General features: G+C 39.5%; 1 protein-coding gene across 3 annotated transcripts in view; it reads left to right on the top strand.

Moving 5' to 3' along the window:
• Nucleotides 1-26,789, top strand: part of CFAP47 (cilia and flagella associated protein 47) — a 636,073-nt gene that overhangs the window by 22,108 nt on the left and 587,176 nt on the right. Inside the window, exons 3-13 of one of the 3 annotated variants that reach the window (XM_073358068.1) lie at nt 4,825-4,940; nt 9,800-9,938; nt 11,852-12,080; nt 12,513-12,673; nt 13,893-14,026; nt 14,618-14,853; nt 15,595-15,787; nt 19,909-20,122; nt 20,523-20,675; nt 24,341-24,530; nt 24,615-24,711. In XM_073358068.1, the coding sequence (XP_073214169.1) occupies nt 4,825-4,940; nt 9,800-9,938; nt 11,852-12,080; nt 12,513-12,673; nt 13,893-14,026; nt 14,618-14,853; nt 15,595-15,787; nt 19,909-20,122; nt 20,523-20,675; nt 24,341-24,530; nt 24,615-24,711 (1,862 nt within the window). Of the gene's footprint in view, nt 1-4,824; nt 4,941-9,799; nt 9,939-11,851; nt 12,081-12,512; nt 12,674-13,892; nt 14,027-14,617; nt 14,854-15,594; nt 15,788-16,045; nt 16,277-19,908; nt 20,123-20,522; nt 20,676-24,340; nt 24,531-24,614; nt 24,712-26,789 lie in introns of those variants that run through there. The other 2 variants (XM_073358073.1, XM_073358080.1) reach the window with 2 other exon arrangements.

The raw sequence follows: 26,789 nt of genomic DNA, 5'->3' as shown, positions 1-26,789 counted from the left end.
AGTCCTAAAGCCTTTGCAAAAGGTTTCTGGGGAGGGCAGCCTTATTTCGTCCTTCATGGTAGGACACTTTTATCACTCCAGGCCAGTAACACATACTCGGGAATCACTGTAGAACAAAGCATTGCAGTGTATGTTTGCTGGCATTCAACCAAAATCCGTTCTTTCTCTCTCTGTGTTATCCTCAGGAGAGTGAGATATAATTCATGGTCACCTGGTTGAAATAGGGTGCTTTTCTTCAGGGACACTCAGTATAGCCCATTCCTGCTGGGCTGTTTGCCTGTGGCTGAACAGAAATGTTCCCCGCTGTTAGCCACAGGGAGGGGGGAAGGTTGAGGGGGTAGTCACGCGGTGGGAGGAGGCAAAAGGCGACCTTGTAACGAAAGCACATGTGCTATGTATGTAATGTTAACAGCAAGGTTTACCCTGAAAGAGTGTAGCGACTGTTTTATAAAATGTGTCTTTTTAAATACCGCTGTCCCTTTTTTTTTCTCCACCAGCTGCATGTGTTTCAATGATCACAGGATCTTCTCCTTCCCAGAGGCTAGTGAAGCTTAGAAAGAAAAAAAAACACACTCGCGATTAAATGTTCTCCGAGCTCATGCTGTCCTCCCACACTGACAGAGCACAGACGAATGCGTGGAGGCAAATAATGTCAGAGTGCAGGAAAGCACAAAATGACCGGGAGGAGAGGTGGAGGGCTGAAGAGAGTAAGTGGCGGGCTGAAGACAGGGCTGAAGCTCAAATGTGGCGGCAGCGTGATGAGAGGAGGCAGGATTCAATGCTGAGGCTGCTGCAGGACCAAACCAGAATGCTCCAGTGTATGGTTGAGCTGCAGCAAAGGCAGCTGGAGCACAGACTGCCACTGCTGCCCCTCTGTAACCAACCGCCCTCCTCCCCAAGTTCCATAGCCTCCACACCCAGACGCCCAAGAACGCGGTGGGGGGGCCTCCGGCCAACCAGCGACTCCACAACAGAGGATTGCCCAAAAAAAAAGAAGGCTGTCATTCAATAAATTTTAAAGGTGTAAACTTTTAAAGTGCTGTGCTTAAAGTGCTGTGTGGCATTTTCCTTCCCTCCTCCACCACCCCTCCTGGGATACCTTGGTAGTCATCCCCCTATTTGTGTGATGAATGAATAACGAATGCATGACTGTGAAGCAGCAATGACTTTATTGCCTCTGCAAGCGGTGATTAAAGGGAGGAGGGGAGGGTGGTTAGCTTACAGGGAAGTAGAGTGAACCAAGGGGCGGGGGGTTTCATCAAGGAGAAACAAACAGAACTTTCACACTGTAGCCTGGCCAGTCATGAAACTGGTTTTCAAAGCTTCTCTGATGCGTACCGCGCCCTCCTGAGCTCTTCTAACCGCCCTGGTGTCTGGCTGCGCGTAACCAGCAGCCAGGCGATTTGCCTCAATCTCCCACCCCGCCATAAACGTCTCCCCCTTACTCTCACAGATATTGTGGAGCACACAGCAAGCAGTAATAACAGTGGGAATATTGGTTTCGCTGAGGTCTAAGCGAGTCAGTAAACTGCGCCAGCGCGCCTTTAAACGTCCAAATGCACATTCTACCACCATTCTGCACTTGCTCAGCCTGTAGTTGAACAGCTCCTGACTACTGTCCAGGCTGCCTGTGTACGGCTTCATGAGCCATGGCATTAAGGGGTAGGCTGGGTCCCCAAGGATCCATATAGGCATTTCAACATCCCCAACAGTTATTTTCTGGTCTGGGAATAAAGTCCCTTCCTGCAGCTTTTGAAACAGACCAGAGTTCCTGAAGATGCGAGCGTCATGCACCTTTCCCGGCCATCCCACGTTGATGTTGGTGAAATGTCCCTTGTGATCCACCAGAGCTTGCAGCACTATCGAAAAGTACCCCTTGCGGTTTATGTACTCAGCGGCTTGGTGCTCTGGTGCCAAGATAGGGATATGGGTTCCGTCTATATCCCCACCACAGTTAGGGAATCCCATTGCAGCAAAGCCATCCACTATGACCTGCGCATTTCCCAGGGTCACTACCCTTGATATCAGCAGATCTTTGATTGCGTGAGCTACTTGCATCACAGCATCCCCGACAGTAGATTTGCCCACTCAAAATTGATTCCCAACTGACCGGTAGCTGTCTGGCGTTGCAAGCTTCCACAGGGCTATCGCCACTTGCTTCTCAACTGTGAGGGCTGCTCTCATCCTGGTATTCATGCGCTTCAGGGCAGGGGAAAGCAAGTCACAAAGTTCCATGAAAGTGCCCTTACGCATGCGAAAGTTTCGCAGCCACTGGGAATCGTCCCAGACCTGCAACACTATGCGGTCCCACCAGTCTGTGCTTGTTTCCCGAGCCCAGAATCGGCGTTCCACAGCATGAACCTGCCCCATTAGCACCATGATGCATGCATTGGCAGGGCCCATGCTTTCAGAGAAATCTGTGTCCATGTCCTGATCACTCACGGGACCGCGCTGACGTCGCCTCCTCGCCCGGTATCGCGTTGCCATGTTCTGGTGCTGCATATACTGCTGGATAATGCGTGTGGTGGTTGATGTGCTCCTAATTGCCAAAATGAGCTCAGCGGCCTCCATGCTTGCCTTGGTATGGCGTCCGCACAGAAAGAAGGCGCGGAACGATTGTCTGCCGTTGCTCTGACGGAGGGAGGGGCGACTGACGACACGGCTTACAGGGTTGGCTTCAGGGAGCTAAAATCAACAAAGGGTGTGCCTGTACATCAAGGAGTATTTCAGGCAGGACTGCACGGAGGGTTCCAATAAGAAATGGTGCACCAAAGTTATCGTTGTTATTGGAACAAGGAGGTTAGCCTGGCCTCTGATTGATACATGGCTAGATTAACCTCGCTGCGCCTTCTCTGTGACTGACTGCAGTGTGATCTAGACAGGGGAGGAGGAAAATGAGTCCAAAACAAATCTGGTCTATTTCTTGTTCTGACCCACTCCATCGATCCTTTACATCTTTGGCTGGCAGCAGACAAAAAAGGCGCGAAATGATTGTCTGCCCTTGCTTTCACGGGGGGAGGGAGGGTGGGAACGGGGTCCTGACGATATGTACCCAGAACCACCCGCGACAATGTTTTAGCCCCATCAGGCATTGGGATATCAACCCAGAATTCCAATGGGCAGCGGAGACTGCGGGAACTGTGGGATAGCTACCCACAGTGCAATGCTCCAGAAGTCGACGCTTGCCTCGGTACTGTGGAAGCGCTCCGCCGAGTTAATGCACTTAATGCACTTAGAGCATTTTCTGTGGGGACACACACACTCGAATATATAAAACCGATTTAAAAAAAAACGACTTCTATAAATTCGACCTAATTTCGTAGTGTAGACATACCCTAAGAGTTCTGAGATTGCTTCAGCTAGTTCTTTAAGTACCATAGGATAAATTTCATTGAGCCCTGCCAACTTGAATACATCTAATTTATCTAAATATTCTTTAAACTGTTATTTTCCTATTTTGTCTTGCATTCCTTCTCCCTTGTTGTTAATATTAATTGTGTTAAGTATCTGGTTGCCATTAACTTTTTTAGTGAAGACTGAAGCAAAATAGACCTTTAAACACCTCAGCTTTCTTGATGTCATAAGTTATTAACTCTTCTCAGAGGTGAAAGTGGGCCGGGACAGTGTACTGGTAAGAAGTGGCTGCCGGTACTGGCCCATACACAGCCCACGTTAAAGCACTGCCACGGCAGCACTTTAACGTTGCTACCCCTTTTGCCCCCCCCCCCCAGGGCTGCCAACAGTGGGGGCAAAAGGGTCAGTTGCCCTGGGGCCTGGCAATTTAAAAGGACCCTGGGCTCCCAGCCGTTGCTACCATGGCAGCAGCCAGAGCCCTGGATGGTGTGGTCCGGGCAGTGTGGAAGGGCTGGCTGGGGGAGGCTGACCCCTCCAGCCCCACCCCTTCAGACTGAGGCCAGGCCTCCACACTGGTAAGTATTTTATCTTACTTTCACCCCAGCTTTCCTTCATTAAGTAGAGGACCTAAGTTTTCCTTTGTCTTTCTCTTGTTCCTAATATATTTAAATAACTTTTTCTTATTGCCTTTTATGTCCCTTGCTAGGTGTAACTAATTTTGTGTCTTAGCCTTTCTTATTTTGTTCCTTAGTTTGTTATTTTGTTCCTTAGTTTGTTGTTGAATGCAGCAGTCTGCCTGCATGGAATCCATTCGAGGATTTGGAACCTTAAACTGCAAGCTCTTTGGGTCAGGGTTGGTGCAATGCCAAGTACAATGGAACCCTGATTTTGACAAAACAAATAGCTTAAACTTAATTTCACCAGTGTCTTTTATTACAACTAATGTCACTGAAACTACATGATGCATGCTCATAAATAAAGAACACTGAGTGCCATAAGTTTTGTTGCACTAGGGTGTGAACATCTGGATAAATATTAGTTTGGTCAGCCACTATTGAAATGTTTATGTGTATGTTTATCTTAGTCATTTTAGTCATTTTTTTATGCAGGAATTAACCCAAAATGAGTGAAAGCTTTTCTGAGAATTCATATTAGGGTCTTTGTGCCATAACACAGGAATTGAAACATAATATATAGTTGCATTCCATTTCAGCTTATTGACTGGAATTAAATTGTTTTAAAGTTACAGTAATTAAAAATAAACAGATTAGCAGTTTAATAAGTAAGCATTTTTATGTCTTCCATGTGTTCATAATACTGCTGAAGTGAGTTGCATAAATAATTGTGTTAATGGAATTAGGAGGAAAGCAAATTTTTTTTCTATTGCATTGTTCAAATATATTTCTTTTAAAAACCACAAAATAGCTTGAAGTTCTGGGAAAAAATAATTAAAATATCTTTTCTCTGCAGATTAATTCCGTGCTGTTGTCTGGAAATTGAGCCAGAGATTAATTTTGGCACAGTGATTGCAAACAGTAAAGTAATTAGTAAAGAGATTAGTATTACTAACCATGGATCATCTCCAGGTAAATGTCACTATTCAGTAAATTACCAAAAGGTTTTATTTTTCTTCAAAAAAATGTAGTTTTTGTTCAAGTTAACACATCAGCAATAAAGGAATTTAGGATCTTATACAGGAGAAAATAAGGCTTTGATTTGAACAGGACTGTGAGTGCACAATTGCTGGTTTTGTAAAAGTCCCCCCAGTGTCTTAAGCTCAGTTGTGAGGTGTTGTGGAACTGCTCAGAGAAGGAGAGCTCATGTAAAACTTCTGGCAGCTGTAAGACTTCTGAGTATCCAAAAATGCATTTGTAGTAGTGCTCTATTCTTGAATCTAGGCTGAAGCCTGGTCTATTTTATACAGTTAGGTTGATGTAAGGCAGCTTACATCGACCTAATTATGTCAGTGTAGTCACTACAGCCTTGTCCCACCGATGCATGTGCCCTACCGCACTGACATAATAACTCCACCTCCATGAGAGGTGTAGGGTTTATGTCATTGTAGTTAGGGCAACACACTGTCTGCGAGGACACTGTGTTACTTACAGGTTTCAGAGTAGCAGCCCTGTTAGTTTGTATCTGCAAAAAGAAAAGGAGTACTTGTGGCACCTTAGAGACTAACAAATGTATTTGAGCCGTAGCTCACGAAACCTTATGCTACAGCTCACGTACATTTGTTAGTCTCTAAGGTGCCACAAGTACTCCTTTTCTTTTTGTGTTACTTACATTTGCTGTTGGCTGTCTTGTCAATTTCATGGAGCTGCAAAATTGACAAGAAAGCCCCAATTCCCCTGCTGGGTCTCTGCTCCATGCTGGGCTGCCCCCTGGGCTCCCCACTCCCCGCTGGAAGCCTGGCTGCACCAAGGCTCCCATCTCCTGGCTGGGAGGCTGGCTGCCCGCACAGGCTCTCGGCTCCATGCTTCCTGCTGGGAGCACGGCAGCTGATCAGAATCCGGGCATGGTAAGAAGTCTCAGATGGCTGCCTGCCGGCTGGGAGCAGGGAGGCAAGTAGCCTGGGGGCAGTTGGGCTCCCTGCGGGGATCTGTGCAGAGCTGAGAGTCGTGGCTCTCAACCCTCCACACTGCCCCTCTTCAGTCAGTGGAAGCACTACTGGTGAGGATGTGCACCACTGTGCATTAGAAATCACTAGATGTCTTCTTCTTTCCTTAGGCAGAATAGCTCACATATAATTGCTTTTATTACCTTTACTGAAGTCTGCGATCCCAATATCTTCCCACTGGCAAGACATATTGCTCTAAAACTTGGTAGGAATTGCAGTGGCAAATCCATCAGGATGAGGGACGGGCCAAGCCTGTTACCACAGAATAAGTAGGGCAACTGTCTGTTCCAACTAGAGAGCTTTCACCTGGTCAGCATAGCTTTTGAGATCACACAAATTGGTGTTTCTAAGCAGGTGTCTCAAGTCCCTCAGCTTCTTGGAAGGAACCTTCTTAAGTGTATATACCCTTCAGGAGAAAATTCTGATGATGTGGTATGAAAAGGCTCATTTGGAATCTTTTAAGCAATCCCATATAAATAGGCTTGGCAGAATTGAATTTTTATTTATTTATTTTTTTATAATTTGGACACATAATATAGATATTTATTTTTAAGCTTTTTTTTTTCCCCAATTTTTATCCGTTTAAATTTTCACAGTTAAGGAAAAGTGCCTGGGGCTAAGTCTCGGGGTGTGTGTCAGATAAATATTTAATGACAGTAGTAGTTGAGATTCAAAAAGTTAAAGCTTTATAACTGTCAAAACAAATTTGTCAACATCACGTTAAAATATACAAAATATATGTCCTTATATCAAACTCTAATATGCAACATTTTTCTTACTTTGACTATCTGTACATTTTTATTATTATTGATGGAAATATTTTTTGTTAGTTTTTGTGTGCACAGTGAGATTGACATACACCAACGTTTACCAATACAAATCTACTCCTTCCAAGCCTACATATAAATTATTTGACGACATTTTTCACTTGTCAGGGTTATGAGCATTTTCTTCCAGAAATCGTTTGGCATCTCTTCTGGGTTTCAGGGAACAAACTTAAAGCATATAATTTTTCTCTGGCCTTTGGTCATGTGCGACTTAATACATTTAGAAATGCTCACTAAAAACTCCCTGCTTTGTATCATATTAAGGTGGCCCTGACTAAGCTGATGGAATCTCCTTTTGAGCCATTTGATACCTGTGAGCTCAAGTTTCTTATGTAGAAGGTCATTTTCTTATGGCAGTGACTTTAGCTCATAAAATTAATAACTTTTAGTCTCCAGGGAACAATCCACTTTTATATTCCCTTTTTTTAAGAATAAGGTGATGATATGAGTACATATACTAAATTCCTTCAAAATTCAACTTTTAGTTAATCATCCTACCATCATTTTATCCCATGCATGTAAGCCCATCGTGGTGAAGCTGTTCTTCGTACCAGTGTCAAAGTTTCTTTGATATGGATTAAAATCCACCTGTTTTACACAAAAATAACAGGGAATATTGTTGCCAAGAGAGCCATATGAGAATGGCTCTTTGATTGGAAGTCTCACTGTTTAAAATCTGGCAGGCCTACAACTCAAGGATCACATCAACAGCCTGTTTGGGATGAGGGAAGCTTGCTGTGGCTGAAAACTTCTGATACATCTACAGGAGATTTGTGAGGCAGCCATGTTCACATAAATGCAAACATCTACTAAGCACTAGTGCTCAGATTTTGTTTGTGTTATAAAAAAATCTCTTTTGCTAAAAGGTATCAAAACTGTTGCATACTTCAGCAATTTTAGAATTTTTTGTCTTAACTTTTTATTCCAGATGTTGGTTAGTATGTGTGTATTATCTATATAAAGTATACAAGGAAAGGTATTAACAAAAAGAACAAAAATAGTTGTATATACTGTTTGCTTTGTGAAAAGTTTCAGTTATAATCTTCTGTTTTCCCTAGAATCTAATGCTCAACTCTATGGGGAGAAAAGTGAGTGGTGACCCATGGAACAGTATAAATTTTCTATTATACAAAGCAATTTGTTATATAACAAAAATGCTTGTGACAGGCATCTTCAACTTGTTCTAAGTGTCTACTGAAGTTTGTATTTGGTTCTGTGTTTTTGTAGAGATGTCTCTGCAGCAGTTCAGTCTTCTAAAGTGGGAAATCTACCACTGCTGTAAATTGCTTATCTGTTTTACATATCATTTTTTTTGGCTGAGGTAACTTCCACTTAGGGGTAAATAGCCTTTCCGTTATACTTCTCACTACAACTTTGACAAATGCTCTTTAGGGGAAGAAATATTGATGTTAGTGTCTTCCTTTCCTGTTAGCATCATTACTAAGTAGAATGTTTAGTGCTAGCAGCTGTTCACTGGACACTTTGAGTGTACACAGATTTCATATATATATATATTTTTCTCCTACGAGGTTGGAACTTGATGTGTAATGTCTGATTTTTTTGAAATCCGCCATTACTAATAAATGATCATTTATCTCCTAGAACAGAAATAGTTGTGTGAGAAGTACTGATCCTTTACCTGTTTTAAGCATATGTATAATTCACCTGGAGTGAAGTTGATCCTGGTGCAGAAGAGCCATATATAGCTTTCTTCACCATTTAAGCCCTGTGATGCAGGATGGGCTGCTGATGCAGGATTGGGCATATGGAGGTGGCTTTGTATAGGCTGGTGCAAAGGATAGTATCGAGGGCAGACAAGTGATGGACCGCTGAATCTATGATTATGTGGGCCCAGTGGACCTAATACTCCCTGCAAGTAATGTTGAGGGGCAGTATCCAGACACATGAGTAATGTCAGCAGGGGAGGGGCTACATCCTGGCCTCTGGCTGAGGGAGTAGGTTACATGTGTCCTGACTCCATGTTGTTAATCAACATAAAACTTGAGTACTCAAGCTTTATTTTGATTCTGCATCTTATTAAAAATCATAGAATCGCAGGACTGGAAGGGATCTCGAGAGGTCATCCTGTCGAGTCCCCTGCACTCATGGCAGGAATATGTATTATCTAGACCATTTGACGTGGAAACTCCTGTGGTAATTATGGAACATGGCTTTATATAACAGCAGTTTTAATAGTTTATTGATACCTCTTGGTTGTCAGCAGATAATATGCTGCCACATGTGGAATACATCCACTTATCGATTCTCTTGTTCACATAGTTTGTTAATTTTTAAAAAATGTATCCTATGCTTGTGCTTAGATTTTTCTCATTTGTGGTATACTACACTGCATACATACGCAGTTGTCAATTGCACAGAAGGAGACAATAGACTTCTCCTTGGTTAAGCTCTTAAACATTTGGCTACTACTGCTATATAAAGCTATGTCTCAAATTTGCCTGACATACAAAGTGTTACTAGCAACTGTTTTATGATAGGTTTCAGAGTAGCAGCCATGTTAGTCTGTATTCGCAAAAAGAAAAGGAGGACTTGTGGCACCTTAGAGACTAACATATTTATTTGAGCATAAGCTTTCGTGAGCGACCACATTCATGCATCCGATGAAATGAGCTGTAGCTCACGAAAGCTTATCCTCAAATAAATTGGTTAGTCTCTAAGGTGCCACAAGTACTCCTTTTGTTTTATGATACAATCAGTTGGGTTCTGAATGTCATTACATTGTCTATTACAACAATAACTTTGCACAATGGCATTGTATGTGGGCATCTGATATTTGAGGAAAGCCAGAAAAATGTTAGATTAGGATTTTTTTTGCAATATATGTGTTACAATACCATAATTTTATTTTTATAAGTTACTTTATTTTATGTACTATTTATGAAACTTTACTATGTTTTTAGTTTATTCTATGTGTTGAATGCTAGATAATCTTCCATTTAAATGTTATATGTAACATACAGTACTATATTTGTCTTAGGTGCATTTAAAATAAACTACAACGGAAGTGTCCCTGTTAACATAGTACCTTCCAGTGGAATGGTGGAACCCAAAACATTACAGTTGGTTAAAGTGGATATCTGTACAGATATACCGAGAGTCATTAGGGAAATGGCAAAGTAAGTGCAGAATGTGACTGCATAGTCTGCTTGTTTTGGATGATTTTTTTAATGTCCTGTCTTATTTCTAAACTCTCTTCAGTTCAGCTATATTTATCCAAATGCTGAATAACTGGAACCACAATGTGACAAGAAGTTAAGTTCCCAGGCATCTGTTGCTGCCCCCAGTTGTCCAGAGCTTTGCTTCATTAAATAGTTTTGCTGATGATATTAGCTCCATAGAGCAATGTGTGCCTGGCAACACTAAAACAGTATTGACAGGCAGTGGATGCATGTCTCTTGAGCTCAACATTCTTCTGACCAAGGGTGTACATACTCTTGCACTGTTGGTTCCTGGCTCTCTACCAGTTGATGTGATTTGGGGAACTTTATCCTTTCTCTTTTGGAGGAATAGTTACAGAGGGTGTATTTTAAAAAAAACCTTTACAGATTTGAGAGCCATTACAGGTTCCACTGGTATTCCCACTTCAAGTACACTGAGTCTCTCTCGGATCAGTAGAATCTTTCAAAATATAAATATTTTTAAATGCAACCATAATAGCTCTTTCCTTTGTAAAGAGTTTTAAAAAGTTATTTAAAGTCAGGACTTGATTAGTACAAAGAAAGTTAGTTTAGCAAAAAAATCTTGTTTTTCTTGTTTCTGACTTCAAGTTGTGGGTCTTTTTACCAGGGTGGACCTGAGGCAAATAGTGCTGCACTTATTCAGACAAATGTTATTGTTAATAGGCATGACACTTCTCCAGTGCTTTGAAGGGTTGTACAACACGCAAAAAACCTTTTCTCTTCAAGAACTTGAAGGACAGCAGCAATTAATTATAAATTCTTCTGTTAGTTCAAGAATCCAGGAAAAGCTCTCCTGAGGAGGCAGTTTTCTGGCCCAAGTAAATCAGGTTGTCACATTCCTTGGCATTGAAGCCAGGATCATCTGACAAGTCCTATCCTGCTAAAGAACATCACAAGCAGAGGACTCCTAGAGATGATCCATCTAAGATAGTTCAATTATTGAAGGGTTTAAAATCTTCAGATCCAGCAACAGGGGAGTCTGGCCTTTCTAGTTACAGGGGGATTGAGAGATTTTTGGATTGAGCTAGGTTTTTATATGCTCAGTGAGTAGAATGTAAGGCTCCAAGGGTATGGTTGCCACTCACCTCCTAACTGCTGGTACTGCTCAAAAACCCCCCAATGCCCCATGTGTGATTCTTCCACCATGACTCTGCAGTGACAACACACTCAGAGAACACAACTTATAATGGGTACATAATCTCTTCATACTGTAGAATGTGTTTATTTTTGTGCCACTATGGTTAGTTTTCAGAGTAACAGCCATGTTAGTCTGTATTCGCAAAAAGAAAAGGAGTACTTGTGGCACCTTAGAGACTAACCAATTTATTAGAGCATAAGCTTTCGTGAGCTACAGCTCACTTCATCAGATGCATATCGTGGAAACTGCAGCAGACTTTATATATACACAGAGAATATGAACCAATACCTCCTCCCACCCCACTGTCCTGCTGGTAATAGCTTATCTAAAGTGATCATCAGGTGGGCCATGTGCTGGAAATGGCCCACCTGATGATCACTTTAGATAAGCTATTACCAGCAGGACAGTGGGGTGGGAGGAGGTATTGGTTCATATTCTCTGTGTATATATAAAGTCTGCTGCAGTTTCCACGATATGCATCTGATGAAGTGAGCTGTAGCTCACGAAAGCTTATGCTCTAATAAATTGGTTAGTCTCTAAGGTGCCACAAGTACTCCTTTTCTTTTTATGGTTAGTTTGTTTACTATAAGCCTTTGATTTAGTCAACTATATCAGAGAATTTAAAGTAAAGTTCCAATAAAATTCATGGATTATTCTTGTATGAATTTTAGATGTGTACATCTCATTTTTTCTCTGTTACTCTTTCCAACAGAGTGCAATTGCAAGGTTGTGGTGTCACAAACTTAAGGATAGAAGCTCATGTAGTTGAACAAGTTCTTGAATTATTAGGTGTGTCTCATGAAAACACACTAGAATGTATTCATTTTGGATCTGTCTATTTTGGAACTTCAAATACTGAGCAAGTGGTTCTGTACAATAAAAGCCCAGAGACCATCAACTGGGTGGCAGTGCTGGAGGACGATGCTGTTGGGGGAGAGATGGTAAGGAAACAATGTTGAATTTTTAAAAATTTCAGTGCAAAGATGTTTTGATGGCTGCTTTTGATTCTCAATGGTTTTTTAAAATTTACATTCACCCTCTATTAATGTCCCTTACCTCAATCTTCTTTCGGTCAGTTGCTGAAAGATCTGTCCAACAGCAGGTCTATCATTACAGGTTTTCATTGAGAGTAAAATGTTCATACCAGCAAGAAATCAAGTAAACTTTTTTTAAAAAGAGAGTCAGTTCATTTCATATCCCCCGGCTAATGTTTGTGGGTTTTACAGTGTAAATTGAGAGCTAGGTGGTAGTGTTATATTTTCCTACTTCTTAAATCTTTTTTGCTTCTGTCTCTTGTTGCTGTGGAATTTTCCACACAAAAAGGGAAAATTGACTGACATAACTATATTTCTTGTTTTGGTGTTGTTTTACAGGGCACACATCTTCAGAAGAGTACTGATGCTGTTTTACAAGAATTGAGCTTCATAAATAGAACCAAAGAACTAGATGTTTCAACTTTGATCTCCTGCATTCCCAACCAAGGAACCTTGCTACCTTATCAGAAAACTGTGGTTACACTGTGCTTTAGTCCAAAGTAAGTACACAGTGCAACCTTAAGAGGCTGACACAATAAAAGATGTAATTAATACATGCAGGCAAATCTATTTGCAGTTGTGTTAGATGTATTAAATTAACCCTTATGTCTCAAATTCTTTCCTCTCAGTGTGCACAGATCAATGCTAGTTTACTGCTGATGGACAGTTTAAAATACATTATAAACCTAATTTTGTATATACAGAGTTAAAAATAAATTAATTAAAATAATACATTTTTGTTTGATAAATAAAGATGTATACATTTTCCCCCAGATTAAATCTACAAATTTCCTTTTAGTTCATCCTCCAAAGTAATCACAGATCAATCCAGGCAAGGAGGTTTGATTTACTGTTCAAAAATAATTTATAAATTCTTCTTGCTGGCTAGAAATTTTGTTGAGAGGCTTTGACAGATGAGTTACATAAGTTATAAGAACATTTCCTCCCCTCTACCCCCCCACAATTTTTCATCCAGGAAATCTCTTGAATTAGGGTAGTTTGTCACCTTCAAGTTGGCAGTTCCTGCTACGTTCCCCATCACAAATGCAGTGCACTACAGCAGTTGATGATCTGGTGTTTTTACACACTTGGTCTGTGCATGCCAGCATGTATGTACATATTCCATAGTAACTTCTCATCCTGACACTAGTGACAAGAATAGAAAAAAATCTACCTAGCTGTAAATAATAATAATAATTCACTAAGATTTACTTCAGGAACCAGAAAGTTGGATAACATTTTTTTTCATGTTTCTGGTCAACAAAAAGGGTATTAAATTCTCCAGAGGAACTGATCCACCCCCCCACTCCCCCGTTGAACATGCAAAAGTGTATGGGAGACTCCTATTGTTTTCAAGTTTGGTAACTTCCCTTAACTTGAATGTCACTAGAATAATGTCAGCTTGGTGGTCTGAAAGAACAGAAACATCACCACCAGGTTTATATAGGGCAGCTACAGGGACTCTTTGTATACTTGTGTACGTATGTCATTAGAGTTGATGTGGCTATACCCTCTGCAGCTTTTGGGACATGGGAGCTGCAGACTACTATATCTGAGTAGTCCCGTTGGTTTCAGTACTGTGTTCAATTTTAAAGTCTCATTTGTCTGAGCTGTAACAGGAGAATTGTAGAAATAAAATGAACTGATGAAAAATTACCATTGATTAATAAGTGTATGTATGTATGTATGTATGGTATTTAAAGATAGTGAATTTTACAGGCAATTTAAAAGAGACATTGGACTTACTGAATTTCCACCAAGACAAGATTATGCACTGTTTTTGAGGTTTGAGGCCGTAGGAAGTAAAGATGGCTTTCTGCAAGCTCTGAATGGTGACAACATACCAATCAAAGGTATGTTATTAGAAATATATAGCTTACGTATGGAAGACTTTGAAGTTTTTAAATTTTTCCACGTCTTCGGATTAGTAATTTTAAAAGGGACTTGTATATGTGTTGTAGGGACCTGCACATGTACATTAAGAGAACTGGTGCTGAATGCCTCAAATAATGAGGAAAAGGGCAGCATTGAATTTCAGACTCTAATTTGGGGGTAGAGGGGAAGGGGAAAATAAATTTAGAATCATTTATGTTACAAATGCACCTTTTGGTTGCAAGCATTTAGTATTTAATTGTAGGTTTAACTAATTTTTAAAAAATAGATTTGTAAATCACTGAAGGTTTATGGTTAGGTCAAAATGATTGTGTTTTTCCAATTTTAATAAACGAAGAGGGTTTTAAATGATGTGTTAGCCTATATAAATAAGCACGTACATCTTGCATTAATTGTGGCCAATTATATTAAAATTCTGAAACACAGTATTAGAAAAGAAGCCATGTTACTTCATAATTTTTCATACTCTGTGGCTGTAAGAGTCTAAAACTGTTTCATGTCTTTTTAATTCAATATCGTATTTTATACTTGTTTCTTACTCTCTTGTGCAGAGACTCATCCTCATCATGTGGAGTTAGCTTTGACAGGTTCAGGGCTTCCTGTCATGTTAACTTTCAGTCCAGGACCAGTTGTTAATTTTATGGACTGTTTCATGGGTGAACACACAGAGATTATGTGCACTCTCAAAAATGAATCTGAGTCACTTCCAGTAACATACAGCTTCCACAAGATAGCGCATTTTAATATTTGTCCTGAAAAAGGGAAAGTAAAAGAAAAATGTACAAAGGTAATGTAAATGCTCATCTTTTCCCAGTAAATAGATACTTGGTTGGAAAGATGAGGACAACATTATCGTCTACAATTGTTCATGTTAGAACTGTAAATTGTTTTGTTTGCATATTTTCAGTGGTGAATACTAGATTCACTTAAGAAGAGGTTCCACATTTCCTTTTACATGAGCCAAGCTCATAATTTATTGTCAATATAGAACCATACAGTGGACTCTGTTACTCTATCAAGCACCAAATACTATCAATTTTCAAATGGGGAGGGAAGAGAAAGTACATTTTGTAGTGATTATGGCCTTGATTCTGCAAAGACATAGATACTTAAGTAAAATTACTCATGTACCTAAATATTTGCAGGATAAGGCCTTAGGTTTAATTGTTCCATTAAATCACATATTTTAGCTACTTTTCCTTTTATGTAGCATAAAGATATTTAAAGTTAGAACAAATATATAAGTATAACTTTTATGAACAGATAAATTCAGGGCACCGGGGAAGATGTGCAACTATATTATTCTACAGAATTGAGCTTATAAAATTCTGTTAATGCCTAGCAGTTCTATACATCTTAATTTGCTCAATTACATATAATAATTAGTATTATGAAAAATCAAGTAGTACCCTTAAAATAAATTTGAATCAGTATGATATAACTAATATTTAATAAAGAAGTCTACAAAATATCTCTCTGTTAGCTTTATTTTTAATAAAATGTTTCATAGCAATGTTCATTTTTTTAGGATGTGATGTTTTCATTTGTTCCACGTCAAGCAGGAACGTTTAAAGTGAAGCAAGTTGTAGAGATTTTTGGTTCAGTGGCAGAGGAAGATAACTTACAGTCTTTGAAGATCAAACCCTTCCATCAAATACATTTAAGTTTTACTGGTGTATGCAAACCTAAAACCAAGAAAATTATGTTTAAAATCAACCCTGGTATGTTACTAAACAAAAAATTCTGAGTGTTTTCATTTTTAGAAATATACTTCTTAACAGGTCTTAGAAATGGAGTCAGTTCATATTTTAGCCATTGTTTTAAAAAACATTTTTCTTTGAAAGCTTAAAGAATACTCACTTTATTAAAATATATCCATGGTAGTGTTTTTCTAATTTTTACATGATTAGATAAATCAGGGTTTAACTTTGTGCTGCTTTGTATGATCCTGAGGATTTGCAGTCTTATGTTTTACATTAAGAATTATTGTACTTTACTTTTGTATTTAACTGTCTTGAACAATCCTGGTAATTTATTTTTCATTGTAATGTATCTGTTAATACCCTGCACCTGAGGCTTGAGAAAATATTTAGGAGCCTAACTCCCACTGATTTAGGTGCCTTAAAAACCTTTGAGGATCTGGACCAAAGTCCCCGTTTTACCAGAATAAATACATGGAGATGGTCATTTACTAGAAGGAACACTGTCAGGTTTGAAAGTTTAATATTTATATATAAAATACACTTATCTGTGGTGAACTGATAATACCTTGGATTATTGAAAATGAAAAATTAAAAAATTTAATAGGGTTTATCATTTATACTGTCTTGTTCACTCTTTGCATTTCACTCACATCAAACATAATCATTGTCATTTTCTGGTGGTTGTGCACTTGCACAGTGCTGCTGTGTTTGGATTCCAAACAGTGACATGGACCATGTAGAATAAGTTAGGAGGGACAATATATACCACAGGTGTTAATGTTTTTTGAGGCTACTATAACCCCATGATTTCACCATCACACCTGGCTCTTTGATCTTTTCCCATATCACTGTCCTCCAGCTACCACAGTCCTATGAATCTATGATATCCATAGCATAAATGATATTCCAGAGCATAAAGCAACTCCCTCATATTCCCAGTTAGGTTATTTGTCCTTGTTTCTGATATCTTACAAGAGATCCTATGCAACAGTGTTGATTTGGCCAAGACTTTTGGTTTCAGAAACCCAGTTCTTGGCTAGTATCCAAGATGCTGTGACACCTAAATCCTGAAGTTTTGCTACAGGGCTTGTCTTCGGTATGTGGCTGAATCGGTGCCGCTGCCATAGATGCAGCGGCATCAGTTTAGTGGGTTTGGTGAAGACGCGCTCAGTTGATGGGAGAGTGCTCTCCTGTCGACTTCAGTACTCCACCTCAACGAGAGGCAGAAGCTATGTTGACAAGAGCGCATCTCCCGTTGACATAGCGCAGTGTAGACTCAGCTTTAAGTTGATGTAAGTTACATCGATTTAAGTAATGTAATTTACATAACTTGACTTGCGTAACTTAGATTGATTTACAACGTTAGTGTTGACAAAACCACAATGTTGACTTCCAGTTTCTATTCAGAATTTTGAGTTTTGTCTACCAAGTATTCCTCTACTTCACATCTTTTTCTTGGTGTTGCTGCTGGTCTCTGTGTGTGAATGGTCAAGGAGAGGAAGGGAACTGAGTGCTCAGTAGCTGCCTCCTGCCCATTTGAAGAAACAGCTCACTGATGTAAGAGAGGAAGGCAACCTCCCTTCTCCCCAAACCTTCCAAGACATGGTGGGAAGGTGAAGACAGAGAATCAATTGATGGGCGATTAAGAGTTGTATCTCAGGGGTAAAATGAAGTGCTGCCCCCAGGCATGCTGTACTTCGACACATCAGCATGGGGGAAGAGGCTCTGATCCTCCCCTTCAGCCCACAAGGAAGTGCAGGGCAGTCTGGAGATAAGGAGAGGTCATAGGGCAGAGGTAATCAATTAATTATTTTTTGGCAAGGTCCAAAATTTTTGGTCAAGGTACAATCAAGGTCCAGATGCCAGACAAATACAAAAATATTAACAATAATGACGATAAATAAATAAATTTTTTTTGCAGTCTGTTCAAAAGCACCTGGCAGTTTGAATTTGGCCCACAGTCTGCCTATTGACTACCCCAGTCATAGGATCTCATGGGGCCTCTTTTAGTTCAGATAGGCATCAGAACTTTAGATATTTATCTGAAGCCCAAACCTGTTGCAGTTCTCCCATCTCTAACTTTTAGGTATTTTTTTTAAACAATATTTCAATAGGTGGAATAATGTGGAATATTAGTTTTGATTAACTGATAATTAGAATTGGTATTCAAGATATCCAAAACCTCACCCTGATGATCAGTCCCCTGGTGGCAGGCAACCTGATTGCCCTAGATTGTAGTTTTTATATAGGAGAGTCATTGGAGAAGTTTTTCAGATGTTTACAACCGTTTCCAATACATCTCTTCTGAACTCTATAGGCTAATTTTCAAGCACCTCCTATTTAACCTAATGGCTTCTCCCTGTCTCTCCCTTTCCCTTGATGACCATCCACCATTCTAAATGCTGTCTTCTTGCTCCCAACTTACTGACTTCTATGCAGTTTCTGAATGCAGGGTGGATTAGGATATTAATGAGATATGTCTTGGTGGTTCCACAATGTCTCAGAGCAGAGAAGAAGAGGGATGTGTGTGAGATAACTGTAACTCCCACTGTGAGCTGCTTCTTCACCTGGCCAAATGAAGCACTGGCCACAGTGAGAGTATGAAGCTGGTTAGGTAGATGGAAGTGCTGATGGCTTAAAAGGGTCTGTCAGCTGGCCAGAGCCCAGAGTAACTTTTTTTAAGGCATTTTAGGCAGGAGTGGGTTAATGGTTAGATAGGTAAATCCAGCGTGCTTGTGGTTTGGAAGAATTGTTTTGTTCTGTGGGACATTCCAATAATTATTTTAAAGCCAATACACTTTATTGATTATTATGTTCTAAATTTACGTAAATTGAAAGGTGACAGATAATGAAAGAAAACACATGGGCTACAGATGTCTGTTTAAATAGTTATTCATTTTAGACGTGATTTGATGGTTGAAATGTATTTTATGTATGTGTAAAGACATCCATTTCTTTCATGTCCAGGGAACTTGCTTTGCTGCTCCTTTTAGCTCCTGTTTCTTACTACCTTCCCCAACCCTCAGGTTTCTGGTCAGTCATATAGCATAAGGACAGGACTTGTGGAAAAACATTTCCATTTGGTCGCCCAGGAAGTACTGCAATATGAGACTGGGTCAATTTGAAAGTCATCTGACAAGTTAGAATGGGAGGCCGCCTAATAAGAAGCCTACCTTCTCAACAGAGACCTTTCTTTGGGCAGGGGAATCTCCAGTAGGGTGACAAAGTTGGGATGGGGGAAAACATGTTCCTGTCTTCACTCCCTGTTTGTGCCTATGAATGCTGTTAGGAAATGGTTATATTCGGACAAACTATTTTAACTGGATTAATTTTATACATGATAAACTTCTGCATAACCTACATTAATAGAACTTTAAAAAATATTTATCCGTTTTGGATTTAACTGCCTGGCTCTGTTTCTCTAATTTAAAAAATATAGGAAAGCAGACCATGTGTATTAGTAATACATGCATTTCAAACTATATACTAGTAAAATAGAGAGAAACTGGAATATATCAATTGTAGAGTCTGATTCTCTTCTCTTACACTAGCTCAAAATATACTTTGTTGTTTGTATTATGGAAGCACCTAGAGGTCCCATCTGACATCAGAGCTACATTTTGCTTTTTGTTGCTCATACATAGTAAGAGACAATCATACAAGAGTGATAAAACATGAGAAAGAGGAAGTATTAGGAATTAAGTACTATGAGGAATTGATACAAAGAGATTCAGGCCCCAATTCAGCAACACATTTTAAGCACATGTGTAGTTCCACCGATTTTAATGAGGCTATTCAAGTGCTTAAGTTTAAGTGGTTTGCTGAATCAAGGCCTAGATGACTTGCTCAGGATCACGCAAGAAAGTTTGTGCCAGGAGCAGGAATTGAACAGATGTCTGATGAGTCTTTACCACAACACCATCATTTCTTCTTGTGAATGAAGATAATGTAAATACACTACAAATACAAAATACAAAAAAAACTGGTGTTAGAAAAGTCAGAACTCTAATTTTTAGATTGTGATTTCATTGTAATACCTTATGAAATATATATTTTTTCTGAATTGAGATATTCCTTTGTAACTCCCATTTGAAAATGGTAGTTTAATTGCATGTAACTTGTTTTATTTAAATCCTAAGGCATAACACCAATGATTACCAATGCAACTGGACAGTTGGTAGCTGATGAGATTGGGCGATTTATTGATTTTGCACCAGTAGCAATGCTTCAATCAGCTCAAACACAGATGCATATTCATCAGATAAATAGGGACTGTAAGAGTGATGCACTTATAGCCTTTCCTAATGATCGCTCAGCCAGCATTAGGCCCAGTGAACGACATAAAAAATACAGGTAATGTAGTATACAAATACTATAATATTTAAATGAGAAGCTAGGATGTAGTATTAACAGTTTATTACTTATTTCAAAAGTAGATCAAGATCAATCACTTATAATATTTGAGTATATTTTCAGACTGAATATTTTTATATATAGAAGTCTGTTTAGACTGAAGAATGTGTGTACTAGTAAATTTCTTCTGAGTTGCTTCTCAGGGAAAACTGCAGGTGTAACTACTAATTCTTGTACGTTTTATTGTCTTTGCAAAGTCAAGTACTAATAATCACCTGTAACATAATGGGGGTTTGCAATAAATTATTTCTATAACAAAATCAGTAATATTTTTCAAGTCTAATAAAATCCTAAATCATTAATATATATAATGAAGCTACATTTCTCTCTAAATATTTAGGACTATTTTTACAAAAGCTGACCGATATCATTATGTGGATCCAGATTTTGCTTATACTGATTATGAAGAACTGGAAAAGCAAGCACACAAGGAATACTATGCAGATTTTATTCAAAGTTTAAGACAGCGTCGCTTACAAAAAGAAGTTTCTAGGTAAAATTTTATTTCTAAAATGAAGAAATACCTAAGGCATTGACACAATAAATACGTATTCATATTCAAATTAACTTCAGTGGTTCTACTCATGAACTTAAATGTAAGCCCATGCATAAGTGTTTGCAGTGCTGGGGATTTAGTTCTTAATGTATTCAAATTTTTTCCCCTAGTAATTATTTATACGCTTAGGGCTGCTTCACTGGACAAAACTCACGGACAGAGGCATAACAAGAGCCAGTGGCTGAAAGCTGAAGCTAGACAAATCCAGAGTAGAAATAAGGTGCATACTTTTAACAGTCAGGGTAATTTACCATTGGAACAACGGATTCTCTTTTACCTTGAAGTCTTTAAATCCAGATTGGATGGATTTCTAATAGATATGCACTAGCCTAACTGAAAGGTCTGGGCTTGATGCAGGAATCGTATGGTAAAATTCTATGACCTGTGTTTATGCAAGAGGTCAGACTAGATGATCATAACGGCCCTTCCAACATTAAAATCTACAAATCTATTAAATGACCTCACTAGAATTGGCTGTATTTGATCCCTAAATTATAGTTACCTGCAGGGAAATGAGGGAAGGCCAGAGTGGGCATTCCTGATATTTTTAAGGCTTTCCCACCCCTTCCCCTGCAAAAAAAAAAAAAAAAAAAAAAAGGGGGGGGGGGCAGGGAGATTTTATTATTTATCTTTTTAAAGTCCTCTTTGGACTTCTAGATTTGCTTACGAAATCACAAAAATGTATGTGGACAAAATTGCAAGTATGGGTTTATTGCTTCATCTGTCTGTTTGTATCTGAATATTATAAATTTGTTAGAATAGCGTTGGGAAGGTCTTATATATCTTTATAGAGTAGCCTGATCAGACGTACTGTCATGATTTAAAAATGACCATTTATTTAAAAAAAAATCTCAGATTTAACTGCTAGTTAAATCTTTAACCCCAGTTTTTTATAAGTTGAAAATAAGGTTTATAATGTGAAATAAGTCACCAAGTACTAGTGATTATTTTCTGTAAGAAATACTGTAGTTATTTATTTATTATGGGTGGCGGAGGTAGTGATGCCTTTTATTAAGGTTGCCTGACACTTTCCATTATAAGGCTCTGTTTTCACTAGCTTATAACTTTGCCAGATTTTACCCATTTGGATTGAACATTTTCATGCAACATGTCTGCTTCAGGCTATTTTATTTTATTAAAAATTTCAGCTAAAATGGATCATGTGCTCCGAAGAACAAGGATAGGGAAAAATAGGTTGTTTCACACGTTAAAAAATTCTTAACTGTTTCATTGAGACACTCTTTCCATTTGTGCTTTGGAATAAGGGCTTGAAATTTGGCAGGAATATTGCCCTGTGTCAGTCTTTTGCCTCCCCATGAAAATTCTTTCAAATTTGGCCAGGGTTTAAGCCCCTGAAAAAAATCTCAGTTCCCACATGTTCAATAGAGACTTGCAGTTAAATTCTCTGAATATTCCATCTGGACTGGGTATGCTCCAGTTCTGGGCTGCATGGGATGAACAGGATTTTTCCCTGCAATTGCAACTGTAGTTGCTCATGCTAGCCACCAGGGGTTGCTGTGGCATCTATCAACTGAACTAAGAGCAGGGAGACTGTTTTTCCTTTGCTCTCATAGTTCCCTCTGCTGGCATCCAGGACCTGACTTGACTGCAGAGCAGTGAGGAGTTGGTGGATAGGACATAAGGAGAGGGTGTAGTAATTAGAGGACGGTGAGAAACCGTTGGGGCAGGTTGCAAGAGGAGAGGGAGACAGGAAGTGGTGAGAGGGCTGCAAGGGACGGAGGGACAGGAGATGCTGGGGGACAAGTGGATTAGGAGCAGAGAGCAGGATATGGAAGATAGTGTGGGGAGGATAGGCACAGAGTGGGATAGGAGCCAGGTAGGTGGGGATGGATGGAGGAACAGGGAAGGTATAGGAGGGATGGAATAGGAGCAGAGGGGGAGAGTGAGGCAGGAACTGCAGTGTGAGGGGTTTGCGTATGAGCAGAGGAGGAAGGAGTCAAGAACTAGGGTGTGATGTGATGGTGGGGTAGGAGGTGGGATATGGGGGTACATAGGAGAAGAGAGGGGTAGGAGCCAGGGTTTGTGTGGGGTGCATAGAAAAAGTGAGGGAGGGGGGTAGGATCCAGTAGGTGAATAGGAGCAGAGTGGGAAGTGAGCTATAACTGAGTGGTGAGCATACAGGAGTAGAGGGGGACACAGGCTTATGGTGGATTGGGTGGAAGGGTCTAGAACTACTAGGGTACACTCCCTTCTAGAACCTGGAAATGAACCTAGGAGTTTCTACGTTCTTTGTCAGCAAATAGATATGAAACTCACTGGCAAAGTGTGATGTGACCATTCCCTGTGATGGCTTGTCCACATAGAGGATAACAGCTTGCTATTGGTACCAGGTATTTGGTTAACACAGGTGAAAGAGGTCTGTGCTGTGAATCTAAAGGTTCAAACCCAATTTGGGGGCAGTATGTTTCCACATAATAGAATTTCTGGGTTTTTTTCAGTTAATTTCCTAAATTTTCTTTAGGAAACAATGTTAAAAAACAAACAAAACATCTATTAAAAAGATATTAATGTTACAAAGTCAATCAGTAAAAAGTTAAGAAATGCAGAAGTTTGCTTCTGCAACTGTCATTCAGTCCTCTTATGTGTAGACACTGTAATACAGTATTTATTTACATGATCACCTACAATTCTTAGTACAGGATTTCTGCCTCAGTCAACATTGTGTAATGGATGAGGCTGTTGTATGTAGAACCCCTGTCTCATTTGTTGCGGAAGTTTGAAGGTGTCTAGTGAATGAGTAGGGAATTGCAGAAAGAGAAAGGGTGGTCTGCTGGTTAAAGTTGAATGCTGCCCTGGAGAACTGGATTCATAGAATATCAGGGTTGGAAGGGACCTCAGGAGGTCAACTAGTCCAACCCCCTGCTCAAAGCAGGACAAATCCCCAATTTTTGCCCCAGATCCCTAAATGGCCCCCTCAAGGATTGAACTCACAACCCTGGGTTTAGCAGGCCAATGCTCAAACCACTGAGCTGTCTTATCCACGGTTCCTATGTGATGCTGGGAAAATCACTTAAGCCAAAATGTTCATGGTCATCAGTTGCGTTGAACATTTTCTGGATGTCTAACATAAGACACCTGTGGTCAGATTTGAAGAAGTTCTGAGTTCTTGTTACTGCAACTGAAGTTGATTAGAGCTGTGTTTTGAACATATGAAGTGCAGTAAAAATGCTAAATACTCTGGAAAAATTAGGCCCTAGGTGGCAGAATTAGTGGACGCTTCACCAGTTTGGCATTTCCTAACTTTTGAGTGCTTGACTTTGCAACCTTAACATTCTTAGATTTTGGATGTAATTTAACATTTATATTACAATAGTATGTAAAAGTTCGCAATCCAAGTTAGGCCCCATTGTTCTAGGCACTGTACAAACATATAGAAAATGTCAGTCTGTGACTCAAAGACACTACAGCAGGATTGCTCAAAGTATTTGACACAATTGAGGAATTTTTCTCTAGAGAAATATGCTAATCAAAATAACTACTTGAAATATTTTAAAATCTTAGTTAATTTTTTCATATGCATAACATGGAACATTTGTTAGGTTTCCAGAAACTTGGACTTTAACCTTTTTGTTTTTCTAAAGGAAATATAACAGTCTTAACAATCCTGTGAACATAGGCCTAAAACCAGCTTCAGGGCTCAGGTCACCAAAGATTACAATCACAGATTTACACAAGGAGAAACTGAAAGTAGAAACAACTCCTTTAAATGAGGACTGCCTGCTAAGTAGTCGAAAGCTGGCAGCAATTGAATCTAAATCCTTAACCAAAGAGGTAAGTTAGGCATATTTACATTAAATAAAAGAAAAACATAACACTAAGAATAATTGATAAAGCATTTGTTGTGGTTTTCCGCAGGTTTATGATGGGCTTAATGCTGTACCATCTTCTCCACAAGAGAAGGAAGATTGTAATATAACTTTGACACCAAAACAGCGTTATCAGATACTCATTGGTAAGATATCACCGAGGTTAGAACATTTCATTTGGCTGGCGTAAAAGTATTTATTAATAGTAATGTAATCTATACAGCTTAATTATTTGCCTTAAGTAGTATGTGCTTAATGAAAAGGTGGTTTTAATATGCATGCTAGTGCTTGGTCATCAGTCCTGCACCTCTGCAGACAGTATAGAGGTGCAGAACACTTAGATTTAGAAGAACTGGTGTATATCTCCCTTTGCAAACTAGCTAAAGTAAGTATACCACAGGTGTGATGGATATAGGTCACAGGATCAGGGCTGCTCATTCTCTAAAGCCCTGATGTTGCATACTATGTGGAGAAGCATTAATTTCAATAGGAGTACCCTGTCTATGGTTTTCTTCAAAGGAGAGGATTCTGGGAGGGCAACATAGTGCTATCAGAATGGAGAAGGATGGTGTCTTAAAAACTATTTTTAGACCAAATTTCAGTATGGTGTGGTGTGACAAGGAAGAACCCGTGTTTGGAAACCTGAATGGAACACCTCTACTAACGAGACTTGGTACCATAAATATTTCTCTGATTGCATTGTAAATATGTACAGGACATAAAATGTAGTTTTCCTCAAAACTAATAATACAGCCTCATAGATATTTTTTGTTGTTTTTTTTTTAAATAAAAAAACATCGTTTGAGCTTGGAACAACTCAAACGGTGTCTGCATATTTATGTGCAAAGGGGAAGGTAATCTTTGGTTATGCAAACTTCCTTTGTGACTGCTTGACTTTCACTCTCCGCACCTGCAGGCCCTTGGGTTTTATTGTTGTTGAACATGGCAGAACACACGGTTTTTGGAAAATTCAGGACTGGGAGTATGTTGTGGTTACCTATCAAGTAGTAATCCAGACTGGTGGAAGCCAGAGTGGTGCTGTGGGGCTGTAGATAGGCTGCTGGAGTCAGAGCTGCTGAACTCTGTCTGTCTAGCACACCGGCACTCAGGATGTGACCTGCATGCTTGTAGGCTGGTTGTGAACATCCCAAGTTGGAAGCTCCTACAGCAAAGCATTGTGAAGCACCCAAGGTTACAGGGCAAGTGGTGATACAACACCTTACTTTTCTGGATTGCAACCACGAACGCTGTCACACTTGCATCTTAATGCAACCAAATGCAAGATCATACCTCTGGGTACAAAGAACAGAGGCCATACTTGTAGGTGTCGGGGATTGTATCCTCAAAAGCAGTGACTCTGAAAAAGATTTAGGAGTCATGGTGGATAACTAATTGAACAAGAGCTCCCAGTGAAAAGTGGAGCCTAAAAGGGCTAATGTGATTCTTGGATGTATAGGCAACAATATCAAGTAGGAGTCAGGAGATAGTATCATCTTAGCATTCAGCATTGGTGAAACACTTACTGTGTCCATTCCATTTCTGGACCAGTGTCCACACTTTTAAAAGGATGTTGAAAAATTGGGTGAGGTTCAGAAAGGTGCAACAAGTTAAGAAGCTAAATCTATTTAGTTTATCAAAGAGATGGTGTCAAGGTTCCTTCCCCACTCTGAACTCTAGGGTACAGATGTGGGGACCTGCATGAAAGACCCCCTAAGCTTATTCTTACCAGCTTAGGTTAAAAGCTGCCAGCACCAAAGTGTTACACAAAGAACAGGGAAAGAGCCCACTTGGAAACGTCTTTTCCCCCGAAATCCCCCCAAGCCCTACACTCCCTTTCCTGGGGAAGGCTTGATTAAAAATCCTCACCAATTTGCATAGGTGAACACAGACCCTTGGATCTTAAGAACAATGAAAAAGCATTCAGATTCTTAGAAGAAGAATTTTAATAGAAGAAAAAGTAAAAGAATCACCTCTGCAAAAGCAGGATGGTAAATACCTTACAGGGTAATCAGATTCAAAACATAGAGAATCCCTCTAGGCAAAACCTTAAGTTACCAAAAGACACAAAAACAGGAATATACATTCCATTCAACACAACTTATTTTATCAGCCATTTAAACAAAACAGAATCTGACGCATATCTAACTAGATTGCTTACTAACTCTTTTTACAGGAGTTCTGACCTGTATTCCTGCTCTGGTCCCGGCAAAAGCATCACACAGAC

Source organism: Lepidochelys kempii, chromosome 1 (genome assembly GCF_965140265.1).
Source record: "Lepidochelys kempii isolate rLepKem1 chromosome 1, rLepKem1.hap2, whole genome shotgun sequence".
In the NCBI taxonomy this organism is placed as follows: domain Eukaryota; kingdom Metazoa; phylum Chordata; order Testudines; family Cheloniidae; genus Lepidochelys; species Lepidochelys kempii.
This window is presented reverse-complemented; position numbering and strand designations above follow the sequence as displayed.